Source organism: Callorhinus ursinus, unplaced genomic scaffold, assembly GCF_003265705.2.
Source record: "Callorhinus ursinus isolate GAN/ISIS: 27379988/994484 unplaced genomic scaffold, GSC_fseal_2.0 scaffold9, whole genome shotgun sequence".
NCBI lineage: Eukaryota > Metazoa > Chordata > Mammalia > Carnivora > Otariidae > Callorhinus > Callorhinus ursinus.
Genome location: NW_027397071.1, coordinates 11,366,255 through 11,383,833, shown reverse-complemented (window position 1 = coordinate 11,383,833; position 17,579 = coordinate 11,366,255). Strand labels below are relative to the sequence as shown.

Here is a 17,579-nt window from a genome sequence, read left to right as displayed (position 1 = left end):
TGTGGTTTCTGACGTTTCGTGGTAACCATCCACACGGAACTCCACTGTTAGAGTCCAAGTTCAAGGCCTGCTTAGTGGTTCTGCCGCAGAATCTTGAGTTAGTGCCCACAAGCCCCCACACAAGAATCCACTCCCCAACAGTCCCTGACACCAACATGAATAAGGCAGATGAATGGAGCTGCCCTCATGCCACTTACAGCCACGAAATAATTATGCAATTACTCATCAATACAACCAGATATTTGACTCGCGTGGTTAGTGCTGGTGTATTTTAAAATGTGCACATTTTGATGAAGTCTTTGAATTTCTTTATCCTGAAACATGAAGAAAAAACCCACCAGAATTTCACAAAACTATGGAGCTAAAATTGAAGTAACAGAATTCAACCAGTTAACCTCTTTATTTTCAGAGACAAAGATCTTGTGTGCTTTGCCCAGGCACACTTGGCCGGGGAAAGGGAACAAGGCTCTGGCAGCAGACGATGGGTTGGACACATCGGCCATCCTTTAGTTCACCTTCCCCCAGCTCAGGACTCAACATGGACCCTGGTGTCTATTAAAACACAGGGCACAAGGAAACTTTTGTGTACATTCTATTTCTGCACTGAAGTCTCTCAATATCTGAGTTACCCTAGTTGCATTGTGCCTAGAAACTCTGGAACTTTCTGACAGAGCCAGAGTCTAGAATCCTTTACATTTTTTGTATGTGTCTATCACTATTTCCCCAATCCTGTCTAATTGATGGCATCTAACTAGAGATAGGATCCCTTTTTTATCTTCTTTCTGGGACGTGTCCGTTACTTGCAATAAGGTGCCTTCCAAAGTCTGCAAGACATGAGGGCATAACGTTCCTAATTAGAGTCCACCTGATCCCAGAAAACTATTCTCAATGAAAAATGAGGTGACTAATGGACTGGGTCTAAATGATAATGAGCTGGGTGAAAACTCCATTTTCCTAGTGAAAATAATGTGGAGATGTTAAAATCATCTTCTGAGATTGTTTGTGGGTTTGCATATTAATCTTCCTGAACACACACCTTTTATTCCATCTGTAATTTGAATGCTCAAAATTAAACCATGTTTAAGAAACAAAAGCATTAACTCTAGTACTCAGAATAAAAGCTGCAAATATATAACTTGATTCCTGAGTATTTTATAGTTCATAAAGGGGAGGAGATAAACACTTCTTGAGTACTCACCATGTGCCAGGCTCTCTGCTGGGCATCTTTCTCACGTTATGGTTTATCTTTCATACGAGCCCCTCAGACACTTATAATTATCCCTTTATTATAGAAGAGAAATTGATTTCAGAGAAGTCAACAGCACAGCTGAGGTTTGAACCCAGACCTGATGGATGCTAGGACTCTCACTCTTCCTGTGACATCAAAGGGTTGAATTTCTTTCCTACAGAGACTAATTTAGGATCTGCAGAGTTCCACTCCTTAATCCAATAAATAAGGCTGAATTATGCTAAAGGAATTCAAAGATTAATATGGCAACTACCCAAATTTGCCAGCAAATCCATCTGACAAGGGTGATGATAATAACGGCAAAAATGGTTCAGGATATGTCAGACACACTTTCACTGCATAGGTACGACCTCAGTTGAGTCTCACAACCATCCTCTGAGACAGGCGTCATTGTTATCATGATTGGCTGAGGCCTTGTGTGGCCTGATGCGATATGGACCCAGATGTGCCTTCTGATGTCTGGGGCCAAGTTCTCACTGCTCTTCTGTACGGCTGTCGGACCTAGAGATTACGTATCCATATCATTACGTAGTTTTTATCAATTACTGGATGGAAGACAAAGCACAAGGGAATGTTATAAAGCATATATTCCCATGTTAAGTAATAAAGAGGGAGTCCTCAGTGGCAGTGAGGATGATGAGGATTTGATAGGTCTAAAAGTCACATGAATGTTAAAAGTCAAACTGAAGGGATAAAACAAAAACACCAAAGGCATAGGCTCTTCAAGTGAAGGGAATAGGGCTGGATAACCCACTGTACCATAAGGAAATAGGGGGATTTTGTATTTCTGAACGCAGTTGTGCTGGTGACGCCAAGCAGAAGCTACTCCTGTCTACTCCTGGGGAACAAGGCTTTCCTGGCCCTTAGAGAGAACAGGCTCCCACCCTCTTCTGAGTCAGCCTGCCCCCACCTACCGCGGACAATCCTCAGGCTGGCTCTGCCAAAGGAAACTTGCCTCTGGATCTTTCTGCTTTAGCAGTTCATTATTTTCTGTGCAAAATCTGAATCAAGACAGAAAAAGTTCAATCTCTGACACAGTCGCTCTAGGAAATATGTTTGAGGTTTTCTTCTACGAGGCAAGAACAGGCAAATGTTCCTGAATTGTGTTCATCTTCAATTGCTTAAACCGCTATTTTGCATCAAATAGGTTCTTGACTATGTAATCTTAGAAACATTTATCATCTCTCTTTTGCCTCCTAAAATGTGGTACTATGGGGTCGTAGTGGCTCTTCAGGCTCTGAAGCCAGAATGCCAAAGTCAGAACCCCAGTCCCGATGCTTACCAGCTGTGTGATCTGGGTCGTGCTGCCTTGGTTTCTTCATCTGGAAAAATGGAGATAATGAAGGGTTCTACCTTCTGGAGTTGTTGTAAGTTAGTCCACAAAAAGCATTTAGAACAGTGTGCGACACATAGTAAACATGTCAGTGGATATTATATGAGACCACCGAGCATATCCTACAGGTCACTGGTCATAACTGAGGCAGCAATCCCGAGCTAACTCTAATCAAAATTAGGGCTTCTATTCCCATGTTTATTATGAGGCTGGTATATTTTGAATTGTGGAATTGTTCATGGAAAGACTCTTCAACTCTCAAGAAATCAATTTAATGCAAGTAGTAACTATTGTATTGACATATTTACAAAATATTACAAAGTGAAATACCTCTCTAATTCACCATATTACACAATGGCAGCATACAGGCAAGACAAAGCATATGGAAAGAAACGTTTACTTCTGTCTTTGGTATTAGAAATCTACACAAATCTGCAGCATTTAAAATTTCCAATACAAAGTATTAAACACAGACAAAGATGTAATCGGTAATGTCATGAAAAGGAGCTCTAATGTCCTCTGCTAGGAAACCCCCAGGTCCATGAAATGCAACGAGAAGACCAAACACCACTTGTAAAGGAGGGGGGCTATTGGCTAAAATAACAATAAAAGAAACAGTACAAGCTACAGTACTGTACACAGGAGTGTTTCATTTTGTGTGACGCGACTTTCTCCATAACGACATTTGGCTGACAGTAACAGACAAAACATTCCCGAGACACAGTCACAGATAAGACTTCATAGGAAAGAATCCACTCCAAGAGTGCGTCTCAAGGGTACAACTTGACTGTACAGAAAGAACATTTTATAAAATTCATTTTTGTGATCATTTACACATATACAAAAACTTAATTGGTTTTAGCAAACAATAACTTTTCTAAAACGCAATCACAGTTTACATAATTCTGAGGTAAAGGTCCTGAATCTATCTTTTGAGAAGTCCTAGCTCACAAAGGTCTCTGAAGGAGGAAGTGTCTAATGAACATCAAGTTCTGGCATTAAAGTGGGTTGGGGAGAGGGCAGGCCACACCTACCTCATATTTCAAAGATGATCTAAAATTTCAGAACCGAATGTTCCGTTTGGCTCTAGTAAGTTAATGCTTCTAATGTTTTGCTTTGTTGTTTTCAAGCATGAAACACTTTCTGAATCATGTTGGAACAAGACTTCTGCTCTGGGGAAAATATTTCATCAGGAAAGGGCCAAGTTAGTGTCTTAACTTGACTGCCTTGACTGAGGACTCTATATCCCAGGAAGAACATATTTAAACTTCTCACATAAAAAGTAAAAGCTTGGTCAAATAAATGCACCGCAAAACTGGTCTTCCTGTCAGTTAGCACACACCCCAAAAGGGCCTGCAGATGGGAAGGTCCTAGTGAGAAGGTGGGAGCCCACAGCAAATAAGACCAGAAAAGCCTTAGGGACTCTCCCCTCCCAGAAATGCATAAAGGACCCAGCTGTGTTTCCCTTGCAAGATCTGCAGCAAAGTTATTTGTGCTGCTTGTAAATACTCCAGGAAAATGTGAGATTCAGCAGATATGTACCAGGTCTTTTTTTTTTTTTTTTGCGGGGGGGGGGGGGGGGGGGGGGGGCAGGAAGGCCTATTTTCATAGATGTTGCTTCTATAAAATGACTTACTCTCAATTACAGCCCTTGATCTATTTCTGTAAACAACGTCACCTTACCCAGGTTACTTGGAACTAGAACATACCCAGCCCAGATTATTTCATCAAGTACACATTTCCAAAATAACCCTACGAAATCACGAAGGTTGTGAAAATTTAATAGGAAGACACTCGCTTTTATGTTTTTTTATAAAGAAGTTTACAAATATAATCAGAACATCAAATGAATAATTAAAACCCCTCTGGGATACGTCACTTATGAGGCAAACCTGAGCATTTGCCTCTTCTATTTTATCATGAGTCACATCTGGGTGTTAAAGAGTTTGCCAGGCAATGAGTCACCTTATGAGACAACTGAAGACACGAGCAGTGCTGGACCTTTCCCGTAAGCTGCCCAAACAGCAAAACTCAAATTTTTCCTCATGCCGGGAAAAGCAACAAAATGAAACTTCTGCTTCTTCGTACCATCCAAAATTCTGGCGAATGGCACGTGAGAAGAAAGTAAATATGTGTTCCACATTTACTAATAGCTGGCGTTCATGGTGTCTGACCGCACGGAGTAAAAAGGAACACGAACCAATGTGTTTGCAGGGCTCTTTTGGGAAAAGCAGCTTTGGGCTTTGCCCTGGTCCCCGACAATGACAGACTGGCAGGCTGTTTCTTGCACAGCTCGAGGCAAGCCATTAATCTGTCAGTACCCAGCATCTTTAGAAATCCCAGCATTAAGACAGGAGGGGGGGAGGAGGGAGGAGGTTGAAGAGCCAGAAATGTGGCTTTTTAAACACTTCAGTTAATTCCCAATGATGTGCAGGCTTCTGTGTATCCCTCCTCTGAGATTTCTGGTGCAGGGTGCAACTCTGGGGTGCAATTTATTCATCCTCTTCCACGTACGTGGATGGAAACCAGCCCACCTAAAAAAGAAAAAGCAACCAACATAGCAACGTGACTTTGCATCTGGCATTTCAAAGGGTTCTACAAACAGAGCATTTCGTTTTTACAACACCCCGATTAAGCTGGGATTTTATGGCCACTGTAGGTAAGGAAGATTGATTTAACTGCCCTAGAAGCCTGAGAGCATGAATGATAGCGACAGAGGGATAAAATAAGCCTACGCAGTGTTCTAATCTGCTAGCAAACAAATATGTAAATTAAGTGTAATAAGGGCTCTCCTACTTAACGCTTCCCGTTTCTGCTCTAGAACAGGATACAAAGACAAGGGTGCTATGTCCCATTCTTTCCAATTTAGATCAGCAGCTCTTATAAATATTCTGTATTCCACATAAAATTTATGCTCTGAGGCTTATGGACTAAAAAGAACTGAAATGTTCCTCAATCCTTTTCCAAAGAGGAAGCCCTCAAACTTGCCCAGGTGAACTTTATTTATGCCATGATCGTATCCATTCACCGTATTTTTCTTGAATGCCTGTTTTCAGTGAGGACCACCACCACGCTCCAGAGCCCCGGCTCTGTGGGCTGAAGGCTTCTCCCCAGCCCCCACAGGGGGTGCCAACGACCGCCCGGTCCGCTTCATTCAGCTGCATGAGCACCTCAAGAGGGTCAACTCACCCTGCCGTTTACTTCTCCTCTCCACCAGCCATTCGCACTCATTTTTGTGTAAATCTTCACCACATCTCCTTTCAGCAAGGATAACTCTCGCATGTCTCTGGCACAGAAGTCATACCGAGCAATGGCAATGCCCAGCACTTTTGGACTTAGCACTGTAAAGAAATGATGGGGAGTCAGAACTGATCTGCGGTTTAACAACCATCAGCGCCTGCTCAGATGAATGTTCTAGATGCTATCAAAATGCACAGCCATGACTTCACTACAGACTAGTGATAATGGTGGAGGAGCTTGAAAGCAGCACAACTGTTTCAATTCAGTCAGGTGTAGTCAAGTTCACTTCATAATGCTTAAAGAACCATTGTTCTGTTTCATTCTTCACAAGAATCTCAAGGCAGGGACTCGTTTTTGTTAAAAAAAAAAAAAAAGTTAATCTCTAAATTACTATCCAAGGAGATAGAATCTAAAATAACTAGCATAAATTTCCTATTGATGGCATGATAATCCATTTCTAACAAGAACCTCTAAGGTCAAAGCTTTACATTTTTACCTCATAATTTCTTCAACTGAGACTCAAAACAACCAAATGTTTTGCTCTGAAATTCTCCTCTTGAATCCATGTCATTGCTTCTAGTTAAATGGCTCTTCCTCCCCCAACCAGCCTTTTTTGGGGGGGTTAAAACTATTTGGGAACAAACTCAGTTGTTGTTTTATATAGAATTTCATTATGTGAAGCTGAAATGAGGTTTCACTGGAAGAACACATAAACACTATCAATTTGTCCTTTCTTTCAAACAAATACTGCAAGTATAAAAAACTCTGCTGAAGGAATGTACTCAAATACAAGAGGTCAGTGTGTTCATTTTCTATATTCAGGTTTTATGGTAGGAGAAGAGCTAACTTACTCCCTGTCCTAACCCGCCCTACCCTGAAAGAAAAACTCAGTTCAAGCTGTACGTTTGTTCTTCTCTGTGTTTTGTGACACATTTCATACTAATTTCTCTACCTGTTGCTCCTTGGGGTTATAAAGTATTTTCAATTATATGTGCAGTGATTCTAAGAATCACTCACCTGGGAATGGTGGGACTTTATAAACCTTAAACGGTAGAGGAACGGAAGTATAAGAAAAAGAAACAAATGGGAAATGCCATACATCTGTATTTTTAACAGTTCCTAGGGCCCAGGCAGCCGAGCTTACAACTGGTGTTAGCCTGAAAGAGTCTGCCCACTTGGGGACAGGGAGCGCTAGCCTATTACTTGGGGCTTTACAGTGACAGTCTTTGAGTCTCCAGGTGTCTACCATAAGATAAACGAATAGCAATGCTGTAGATTTCAGAACTGTAAAGGGCGTAAAAATATGGTCATTTTACTTTACTGTTCGAACACAAACCACTTTAATAGTTTTCTTACTGAAACCTGTCCCATTACTGGGGCACTACTCTCAGAGTTAGTGCACATAAAAACACCCCTGTGATGGAAAAACCAATCATCAGAGTAACCGTGTGACCTTGCATAAGTCTCTTTAACCCTCGAGGCCACATGTCTCTCACCTATAAAATGAAAGGTCTCTGTTAGCTGATGTCTAAGGTCTTTCTGGTACTAAAGGTTATGATTCCACTGGGACTTACAGGTTAATTTTTAAAAATCTGTAAGAAAACATACTTGACCTAGCCATAATGTACTCCCCTACCTGGCACATAAACAGCCATTAAATTCTCGGGCTTGTGACAGAAATTAAGACCAGAATGCCTGTACACAAACTGAGGGGCACAGTCATCCTTCCAAGCAACACGAACTTTACTTTTCTAGTTGGACACAAAGTTGGGGTCTTGGTTCTGTTTATTTTCTTAATGGGACTATGTAAATGTTGGCTTTCCTCAACTAAAATTTCTGAGCCTCAAGAAAACTAATGATTTTAATAGAGTGGTTCATCCCCCACTTTATACTTTCAGCCCCCTACCCTTCCCAACCTCTCCCCCAACAGATAAAATAAAATTCAAAAATGTCTGACAGAAATACGTAACATGAGCACACACACAAGACCAGAGGAATGAAATGTCATGACAAACAATGACTTTATGACAGAGAAGAGGAAACTACACAGTGGGAATGTGACTCTAGGGACTATTTGTGGGGAGATGCATCTATACGAGAAGCCATACACAGAAGTCAAAATATTTTATTTGCAAACAGAAGCAAGTGGAAAAGACATAAAAAAGCAGTAAAGCAGTACCTGACCAGAAAGGAGTGGAAGAAGGGGGAACAAAGCTGTAGTCTGGAGGAGTTACAAAAGAAAACCCACAGAACAAAGAAGGGGCTTAGAGAAAGAAAGAAAAAGAGAGAAGCAAAAGAGCATTTAGGTAATGGCAAAAAAATATCTCAACACAGCTATTTCGTTGTCTATCATCATAAGGAAACGGTCACATCAAAGTTGGAATCTCAAGCTTCGCTTTCACCCACTTCTCCCCTATCACCATTTCTAAATAAAGGACAAGCCAGATTTTTAGATTTTGACCGACATTAGTTCTGAAATTTAGAGCCGTCTATCCCTTTACAGATGAACACAGCACACCCACTCCACGGTGCCATCTTTGAACCCTTTCCATCCGAGGGTGACCTCCATGCACAATTCCCACTTTGTTATACCAGTGGAAAGGGGGAGCCTGTAAATTCTTAATGGAAAATATGCTTCACAACAAAACTGATATAAAGAGGCAAGAGCCTATAGAGTAGTGTCAACGAAACATGCAGAGCCTATAGGGAAGTCACTCATATGGTTTGTTAGGCACCACCCCAACCCTCAATCAAGCATGCACATGCTAGCTTATTTCCACACACACAAAAAATGTAAATCGTTCCAAATCTTATCATATCTGGAAAAGTAAATACATCTCCCAATTTTAGGAATGTATGGAAAAGTTATATGTAAAAACTCTACCCTCAGAAACTTTTCACTTTACTTTTAAATAATAAAAGCAAAAGGTTATCAAGTGGTCCTGAAGTGTTAAATGCCACGTTCTATGTTTTATATTCAGCATTTAATTTAATCATCCCAACAATTCAAAGAGGAAGGTACTGGTACTGTTTCCCCTTGATATCTTAGAATGACCTGGATTCAAAGCCAGGCAGGAGGATTTCAGGGTCCAGGCCCTTAACTGCTGGACTGCTGTGCATCAGATCCCTCCCTAGGCAGTTATCAAACTCCACCTGTCAATGCCATGGTGCCATTGTAAAGGAAAAGAAAGGCATGGTTATACATTTTCTTCCAATATTTATTCCCCCCTTCATCCCTGTAATAGGTTATTTGGTCAGGCTGTGTTTGCCCAAAAGGCACACTTCATTTCTCTGTCTTCTTGCAGGTCTACGCAGCTTATGACTGAGTTCCTGCCACCGGGATATAAGCAAGGGTATTGTGAGGCAGCTTGTGGGACTTTTCCTGGCAAGGCAGCTGGCACATGCATTCACCTTTCTTTTTTGGTTCTTTATTCTCTCCTGCTGTGTGGAATGTGAAAGCTACCATTTGGGTCCATGAGAAGAAAGGCCTCACATTAAGGACGGTGGCTCATAAGCTTGAGGGAAGCTGAGTTACTGAAGATTTAATGAAGAGATGACCTTCCCCAAGCCATGGACTGACCACTTCCAGGATTTTATTATAAAGAGAAATAGAGGTCTAGCCTGTTTAAGCCAATGATTTTTGGATTTCCGTTACTTGTACCAGGACCTAATCTAAACTGTGACAAAAAGTTTCTAGGACCAAGGATGAGGTGAAAGTGGGTTAAACAAACTGGAATGAGTCCATATAATCTTGCAATATATTCTGTCTCTTTCAGGCCACTGATGGATCTGAGAGCCAAAGAATTCTCCTGAAGGTAATACTCTTGTCAGGAAGGGGTTCTGTGATACTTATGAATGGCAGTAGCTCATGAAGGGGATACTCAGGTACTATCCAAGTAGACTGGCCATGGAAATTGGATGCGATTCAGTTGCTCTTGGAACCATGGGCTACGGATCCTTCATATATGCACTGATGCATTCATGACACTTTCCTCATGAATGGCCTTACATATTTACTTTTAATCTACCCTGAGACATATCCTCATTGATAATCAAGTTTCTTTTCTAATCCATTGCATCTTCCACACATTTTTTAAATTTTAAAATTCAGTGGTACATGCCATTACAATTAATTTTACAATCTGCTCAATTCCCTTATGGCCATGCAACATAACTGGTATAAATTTCCTTCAGATCCTGTTATACCCACTATTAGAGAGAGGAAGGGATGCTATCTCTAATGAGAAAAATGGCTCATATCTAACTGTATTATTGGCAGAAAATCTGGTGCCAAGATTCCTACCCCATTTGTGAACCCCCCATTCTACACATTACTTCTGGCAAGTATTAGAATTCTCTCCTTTAGCTGCTTTCTAAGTGTCCATCCTTGATTATCTCTCTGGTACTATTTTATCCATAAAGCAATAAAAGAAGATTGTATTTCTTCAAAATTTCTAATGAAGGTAATGTAAGTCAGCAGTCTGAAATATAACAAGAGATAAGTTAGCTCCAGAAGGATGAAATAAGAAATCAGTGAAAACACAATTAAATGCAATTTAAATAATCTCAATTGGTAGATATTAGGTCAGATAGCCTGTCTCTAATTTTAAAATATCTAACATTCCTGAAGTAATATGGATAATGCCTCACTGTACACAGTGGACATGAATCTGTTTCAGATACATGATATCAGTGTGCTACCCTCTCTCTTACCTAACCCTAAAAGCTTTATACACACTGGCATTCATGTCTAGTAGCTACAATTAGAATCTTCTTCAATCTTATCTAAAATATTATAATCTTAGCTGAATGGTAGCTATTCCCCCATGGTTAAGCCTTGACTCCTCTGCTGGCTTCACTTGAGACTAATTTTTTCCCCCCACAATGAATGGAACAGATTCTGGGATATGCTCCGCGTCCTCACCTAAATTCCAGTCTGTAATTTCAGATGTTTTCATGACACTGCCATGAAGGACCACCATTATCTCTGATGTGACCTGCCTGAAACCAAAGTCATCATCTTCCTCCTTGTGATCTAGCTCAAACTTCCACATTTTTGTCTTTTCAGTGACTTTCGAATTCTTGGCAAACTACGCTTGCAAAGTCAGTATGCTTTTTATTCACTCTCTTCTTCCTCTGAAAAATGAAGTTATTCCTTCACTGAATTCTCAGCTCCAGCATCCCAACCCAGGTACTTATGCCATTTCTAAACTAAGACAACTGCCTCCTTTTGGTATTCTTGCTTTGAACTTTCTTTCCATTCTATTCTAAATACTGCCTCCCAGCTACAATAAACAGAGATTTGTCATTCCTTTTCCCAGATTATGAAATCCAAACTCTTGCCCTGAATTCCATGGCAATTCATAGTCTGACTGTTTCCTGCCTTTCTAACCAAATTTTCCCATCATTTTGTCACATAAATTCTTTTCACCCAGACCACCTGGTGGGAATACCCGCCAAGGCCCTCAGCTTTGGTTTCAACTCAAAACTTTTGCTCACTCTAGAAGGTTGCTCCTTCACCTTGCCCCTGCTAACCTTAACCTCCTTGTCTCAAAAGCTCTGCTCAGGCCCTTTCCACGAGTCTTCTCTGACCAAGCCAGACAACACTTGTCCCGTTCCTTCCTTGTTCTTTCTAGCCATCTGAGGCACTTACATCATGGCACTCCCTGGCTCTGCTGTTTAATTACTGCATAGCTCCAATTAGTTGTTGATTCTGGAGAGCAGGGGCTAACCCTTATACTGCTTCTGCATCCCCACAGGATCAGGCCTGGTGCTCAGCTACTGAGGCTGCTGAATGGACAAGTATCTCAGGAGGGTATTCAATTTTGCAAGCTCCTATGTCTCCTCCTCCTATTCATTGAGCTCATCTTCTGCACACTTAACTGCTCAAAAAGACTTCCAACAAAAGCCAGCACAACACAAAGAAAAGAACGTAAAATATGTTCAGGTTTTATTCCCCAGCATCCCTGAGAACCATAATCTAACAATGATATTCCTACAATAACTGTAATTTTTTTGGAGATGCCGAACAGCTATTAAGTACTGTATGTCTCTTGGCATTAAGCGTACTGTATGCCTGAGGAATCTTCTTAGGGGTAAAAGGTTAATCAGTTTTCTCCTGCCACCCAGTGCATTGCTCTTAGCCAAATATTTTAAGGACTGGTAGGGATGTTTTCTAGTTTTCTACACATTATAGCATGACTTATTGTTGTTGCTCTTCCTATACATTAATTTTCACTGCCTTTGGGTCCTTAATTCTCATAAGCTGGCAAAATAGCATCTGAATGCCTGACATCTATGGAGACAAGAGTATAAAACAACATGTTCCCTTGGAAAGTGTGGATTTAAATCTAGATGTAAATGATGTCGGCATAAGGTATTTGATAAAAAAAAAATCTTTTTGCAGAGTGGCTTAACCTGCAAAACACATTTACATCCTTACTGAGAACACATCCACCTATTTCTAAACGCATATACATGTTTTCTTCATCAAACTCTGCTATTATACCAAGATGCTGCTAATGTGAGAATTACTGGTAGATGCCTATCCTGGAATGGAATTAGAAATAGACGAGTAACAGTGGCATTCAAATGAGAATGTTGAGGTGAATTCTCTCCCATCCCTTTCACTTCCTGGGCTAATATTCACTTTACCACTTAATATTATAGATAGCCTGTCTGCTAGTACATTGCATCATTTTGGGAAGTTTCTTGAGAGAAAGAACTCTTTTATTCCTATCTGTACCCTCTGAGACAATGTTAAGTCTGTGTTGAGACCTTTATCACTGAAGTAATCATTGGCAAACTGCATGCTTTAATTAAGGACCTAACTTTCCTCCTTCCTCAAACACTTTGAGCTCCTTACTAACACAGACAAAGGAGAACCTTACTCAGAGAGACCAACATATTCAGGCAGGTGTCTCTGGCTATTTTTCACATGACACCTGGCCCTCAGTTGGGCTAACATTGGTGGGATATTAGGAAGTGAATGGCTCATAGTATGGTGACTTAATATTTCTCATTAGGAACTACTAAGAATACAGTCAAATATTATTTATCAACTTTTCCAAGTTAAACAAACAAAACCTAAAGTACATACGTTCTCTAACTGAAACAGAAGTTACCTGTTACTAAATTGGGAACAGAAGCTATCAGCATAGCCATAATCAACTGGCAAATCACTGTTGAACGGTATTCGGTTCTGAGACTTAACTGAGAAAAAAGAGCCACAGCACACAGAAGTATATCAATCAAGAAGAACACAGTGCTTACATATAAAAAGGTGCTCATGAATTGGTATTTGATGCCTATACTTTTGTTGTCAAGGCTAACTAAACATTGCTTTAAAGTTTTAACTCTGTCTTGATTAGGCTATTCATGTTCATGACCAAATGAAAATCTACTCAATTTTCAATAATATTTGATATTTATACACAGTAGAGAGCAAGCTTAATCAATACTCTTCCTTAAGGTACTGGTTTATCAAATCACAAGGTAGTTTTGAACTACCATTACATGTATAACTGAACATGACCCTAAGCATTTGCTAATTATTCTATGAGATAGACATTCCCCATGTCTGTCTATATCTAGGTTGTAACAACCACGTGTTCACACTCACTTTTGTAACAGGAAGCTATTAGTAAAGATATCAGGCAATCGGGCCAATGGTATGATCATGAATAGAGTGATCCCTGTGAGTTTGCTGCCCAACAGTGGCCTTGAGGAGAATGATGTTCCTATGTGGGACACTTTGATGAGCAATCCAGTAGACTCTTTTTACCAAGACTGTCTACAGATGGCCTAGCAGCAGAGAACATGCTGAGAATTTAATGAATGTTTAATTTAAATTTGTGGTCCTTAACCTGGTTTTATTTTAGAACTTAGCCATGTCTTAGACATAATGTCAAAAATTTGCTCCCCCATTTCCCGCAAATGTTCAGTGTTTGTTGTATATTTTATATACTGTCACTGAAAAAAATAACTTAGATTGGTTTCATTTCATTGAATGGTGGCATCTGGTAGATGGACCAATCTCCTTGAACCTGAAATTCAAAGTTATAACAAGGAAAACTTATATCTAGAACTACTGGAAAAAAACAAACAGCTACTTTGTATTCAACACTGCATGGTATAAGCATATAAAGCCATTAACAAGAAAAAAAATGAGTATAAGGCCTTTCCTATTGTTATGGAAAATTAGATTTGACATTTCTAGGAATTTCAGATTATTTACAGACATCTAGTTTATCAAGACACGAACTTAATTCTAAATCCTCACTCTTTAAAAATAATTGACAGACATGTATTAAAAAACTACTGATGTGCCAAGTATTGTGCTAAGGTGATATTGGAGATATAACAAGACAGAGCATCTGACTTCAGAAGAGCTTACAGATTCGTGAAAAGACAGAAACATACAGAAATGATATAGAGATGAAATTAGTCATTTTGGATTGAGAATGCTATGACTAGATTTTAGGCTCCATTTGAGCCCCTTCTTAAAAAAATCTCCAATCTTCGACCCGTTCAGGTTAAAACCTTAGTCATTCTTGAATCTTCTCTTGCTAGTCTATTTCACATCTGATGTGAATAGCCTGTTGCATCACTTTCAAAATCCATCACCTATATGGCTGCCTGTTGTTCCAAGCTGGCAACTCTCAGCTACCTCTCAAGGGTGCTGCATGAGCCTCCTTGCTGGTCTTCCTGTTTCTACCTTGTCCCCCACTTCTCCATGGCCTTTTTCCAACAAAGAAGCCAGAAAAGTCCTGTCAATACTTAAGGTTCAAATCATGTCTTTCTTCTGCTTAAATTTACCAGTGGCTTCCCATTTCTTCCAGAGTAAAGGCTAAAGTCCTAAAAGGCACTGCATGCTCTGGCCTCCCTTCCCTGCCCTTCTGTTCTGGCCACACTGCACAGATCACATATGCTCCCTCCTTTGCACTGGCCGTTCCCTCTCTCACTTGAGTCTTGACTCAAATGTTACCTTCACAATGAGGATTACTTCGATGCCCCATAAAAGAGTCATGGACATTCACCACTCATGCCAAGTGGTACAGAGAGAAAACAGGGTTTATTGGAGGGAATGACATGAAGGCAGAGTAGTAGGTAGAGTCCACCCCAAACGCCCACTGTCCTATTGCCTAGGTAGGGCACAGACGGTCTGCACATACCATGGTCAAAGTTCCAGCAGCCTGCTTTACAGACTGATAGCATATTTAGGCAAGTTTGTAATAATAGAAATTTCCCTGTTATGGACTGAATGTTTGTGTTGCCCCTATCCCCAAATTCATATGGTGAAACCTAATGCCTAATGTGATGTTATTAGGCAGGGGGGCTTTTGGGAGGTGCTTAGGTCATGAGAACGGAGCCCCCATGAATGAGATTAATGCTCTTATGAAAGAGATCTCACCGAGTTCCCTAGCCCCCTCCACCATGTGAGGACATGTGGTGCCTTCTGTGAACCAGAAAGCAGGCTCTCAGGAGGCACTGAATCTGCTGGTACCTTGATCTCGGGACTTCCCAAATTCCAGAACTGTGAGCAATACATTTCTGTTGCTCGTAAGCCACTCAGTCTATGTTATTTTGTTACAGCATTTGGAACAGACTAAGACACTGGTCCTACAAGTGGCCCTATTAGAAAAGGGAGCTTCTGGAGCCAATGGCTGGTTCAGCCTCTCCTGCTGTTGAGAAAACTCAGAACTGTTGAACCAGCTTTCTGCTAGCCTACCAAAAAGAGGAAAAATGAACCCCTAGTTTTGTTTCTCATCCCCCTACCACCCCAGTTAAAATACTAAACCTTCTCTGGCAATCCTGAGTACTATCGCCTGGTTATATTATTTTTCCAAGAGCGCTCACCAACTTCTAATATACTTAGAACTTATTTTTATCTATTATCTGCCTTCCCCACTAGCATGTAAGTTCCACAAAGGCAGAGACATTTGTCTGTTGTTTTTTCCCCACTGCTGTGTATTCTCCAGCAATTTGAACATTTTGAACAATGCTTTCCCAATAAAGAACTGCTGAATGAATGAATGTGGAGACCTATGGAGGGGGTTATTGGTGAGAACAGACAAGGAAAGAAGTTTTTAGACTTATCTAAATAGGGAGAACTGTACCCTATGAGGAAGAAGGAGAAAAGAAAGAGGGAAAATTAACTGGAGAAGACTGAACTTTGCATAGAAAGACTGAGCAAAATCTGAACCAGCAAGTCAGGCAATACAGGAATCTTTATGCTCAATTCTGACAAATCTGAGTGTGTTCCCAGCAGGCTGGCCAGGATGGTGACAGAGGTGGCCACCGTGTATATGAGGGGGGACTGAATAATCTGAGGTAGTTTATAGAAAAGAAAAAGATAGAAACACAGTGGAGAAGGGGGGGGAAGCACACCAAAAGAAAGGTTATCATGGTAGAGAGAATATATTGTATATTTACTTTGAGTAGCTCTAAAGAGATGAACTATTGTATGTAGGTACAGTACGTTTCTAGATCAATATAAGAAAAAAGTTTTTATTTTGTTCAAAAAATAAATTGAGTGCTTTGTACTGCATTAGACATAAGGTCACCTGACTGTGCAAGCAAAGCCTGAGGATGACCTCTCAGGAATGTCATAAAAGGTCCCTGTTTGAAAAAGCCTGGACCAGGTGAGGTACTGAGGTGCAAGGTACAAGAATTGCCCCTGCATCTCTCTCTATTGTTCAGACATTAAGCTAAACTGTAGGTCACATTTCAGGGGTATGAGAGATATAATATATGGTGCAAGTAGATGCTCAAAAATGTTGAGTGCATAAAGGAATGAATGAAAGGAAAACAGAGCCAGTTCTGTACTCAATTTCGCATGTTATTAGGAGAGAAGCGAGTTGCAGAATTAAGACCTGCTCCCTTATGCAGACTTGGAATTTAGTGGGGGAAGCTGGTACCAGTGGCAAATACCAGGAAAAGTGAGCTCTCGGCATTGTTCCTCAAAGCCAGGAGCCTCACCCAAATTTTAGGAAGGAAAAAAGGAATTCTTCTCAATTTAGATAAACTGTGTGTTCCATAGGAAAGAGAGACTAGAAAAACTAAAGCCTTGGATCGGGCTGCCATGTGAGGGTACTATAGTCAGTTAGGGAACAGTATACACATTGATTGAGACTAGTTTTTACTTTAGAACATAAGGTCTATGGGAAAGACAGTATAAAAGATGAAAAATATTAAAACATAAGGCTGTTTTTTGAGCTTTTAAACATTAAAAAAAAGATGGCTTTGAATGAGGTTATCTGTATCTGTAGAATTTCTGGCTGTAAGCTCTATTTCTGAAGGGACCCTGAGTACTAGCTACTAATTTTTAAAGCTATCAGGTTCAGGATAAAAATGCCTTATACGAGCTAGTAAAGCTCTTGAAGTAAGTAAATAAAAACGGGGAGCCCAGCATGACCTGATAATGAAGATGTGCAACTGTAGTTGATCAGTTGCCCAAGAACAGTAAATTCTGCAGACCTCATAGACATGCTGAGGAAAAAGAATATAAAAATGTCAGCAATTTGTTACAACTACCTTAGCCCATGGAAGAGTGTGTGTACTGGGAGAATACAGCTGAAGCCCAGGAAATGGAAGTGGGAAACCAAAGTCCCAAGGAGACGGGCTTTATAAATACATTAAGATGTGTCAGATGAGGCTAATGTAACATTTCGCGCTGGGTAACAGTATTGGAAGTGGTGGCCCGTTGCAGCAGTAAGAGCTAAGACACATACACTTCCCGCGTGCCAGACCTCGTTC

General features: G+C 40.5%; 1 protein-coding gene across 3 annotated transcripts in view; it reads right to left on the bottom strand.

The window, feature by feature from the left end:
* Window positions 1-2,963: 2,963 nt before the first annotated feature.
* VAV3 (vav guanine nucleotide exchange factor 3) overlaps window positions 2,964-17,579 on the bottom strand; it is a 364,407-nt gene continuing 349,791 nt past the window's right edge. For all 3 annotated transcript variants that reach the window (XM_073896219.1, XM_073896217.1, XM_073896218.1), the window contains 2 exons: window positions 5,772-5,923; window positions 2,964-5,116 (listed from right to left, as the gene is read on the bottom strand). In XM_073896219.1, coding sequence (XP_073752320.1) covers window positions 5,075-5,116; window positions 5,772-5,923 — 194 coding nt within the window. In that variant the 3' untranslated portion in view covers window positions 2,964-5,074. The remainder of the gene's footprint in view (window positions 5,117-5,771; window positions 5,924-17,579) is intronic.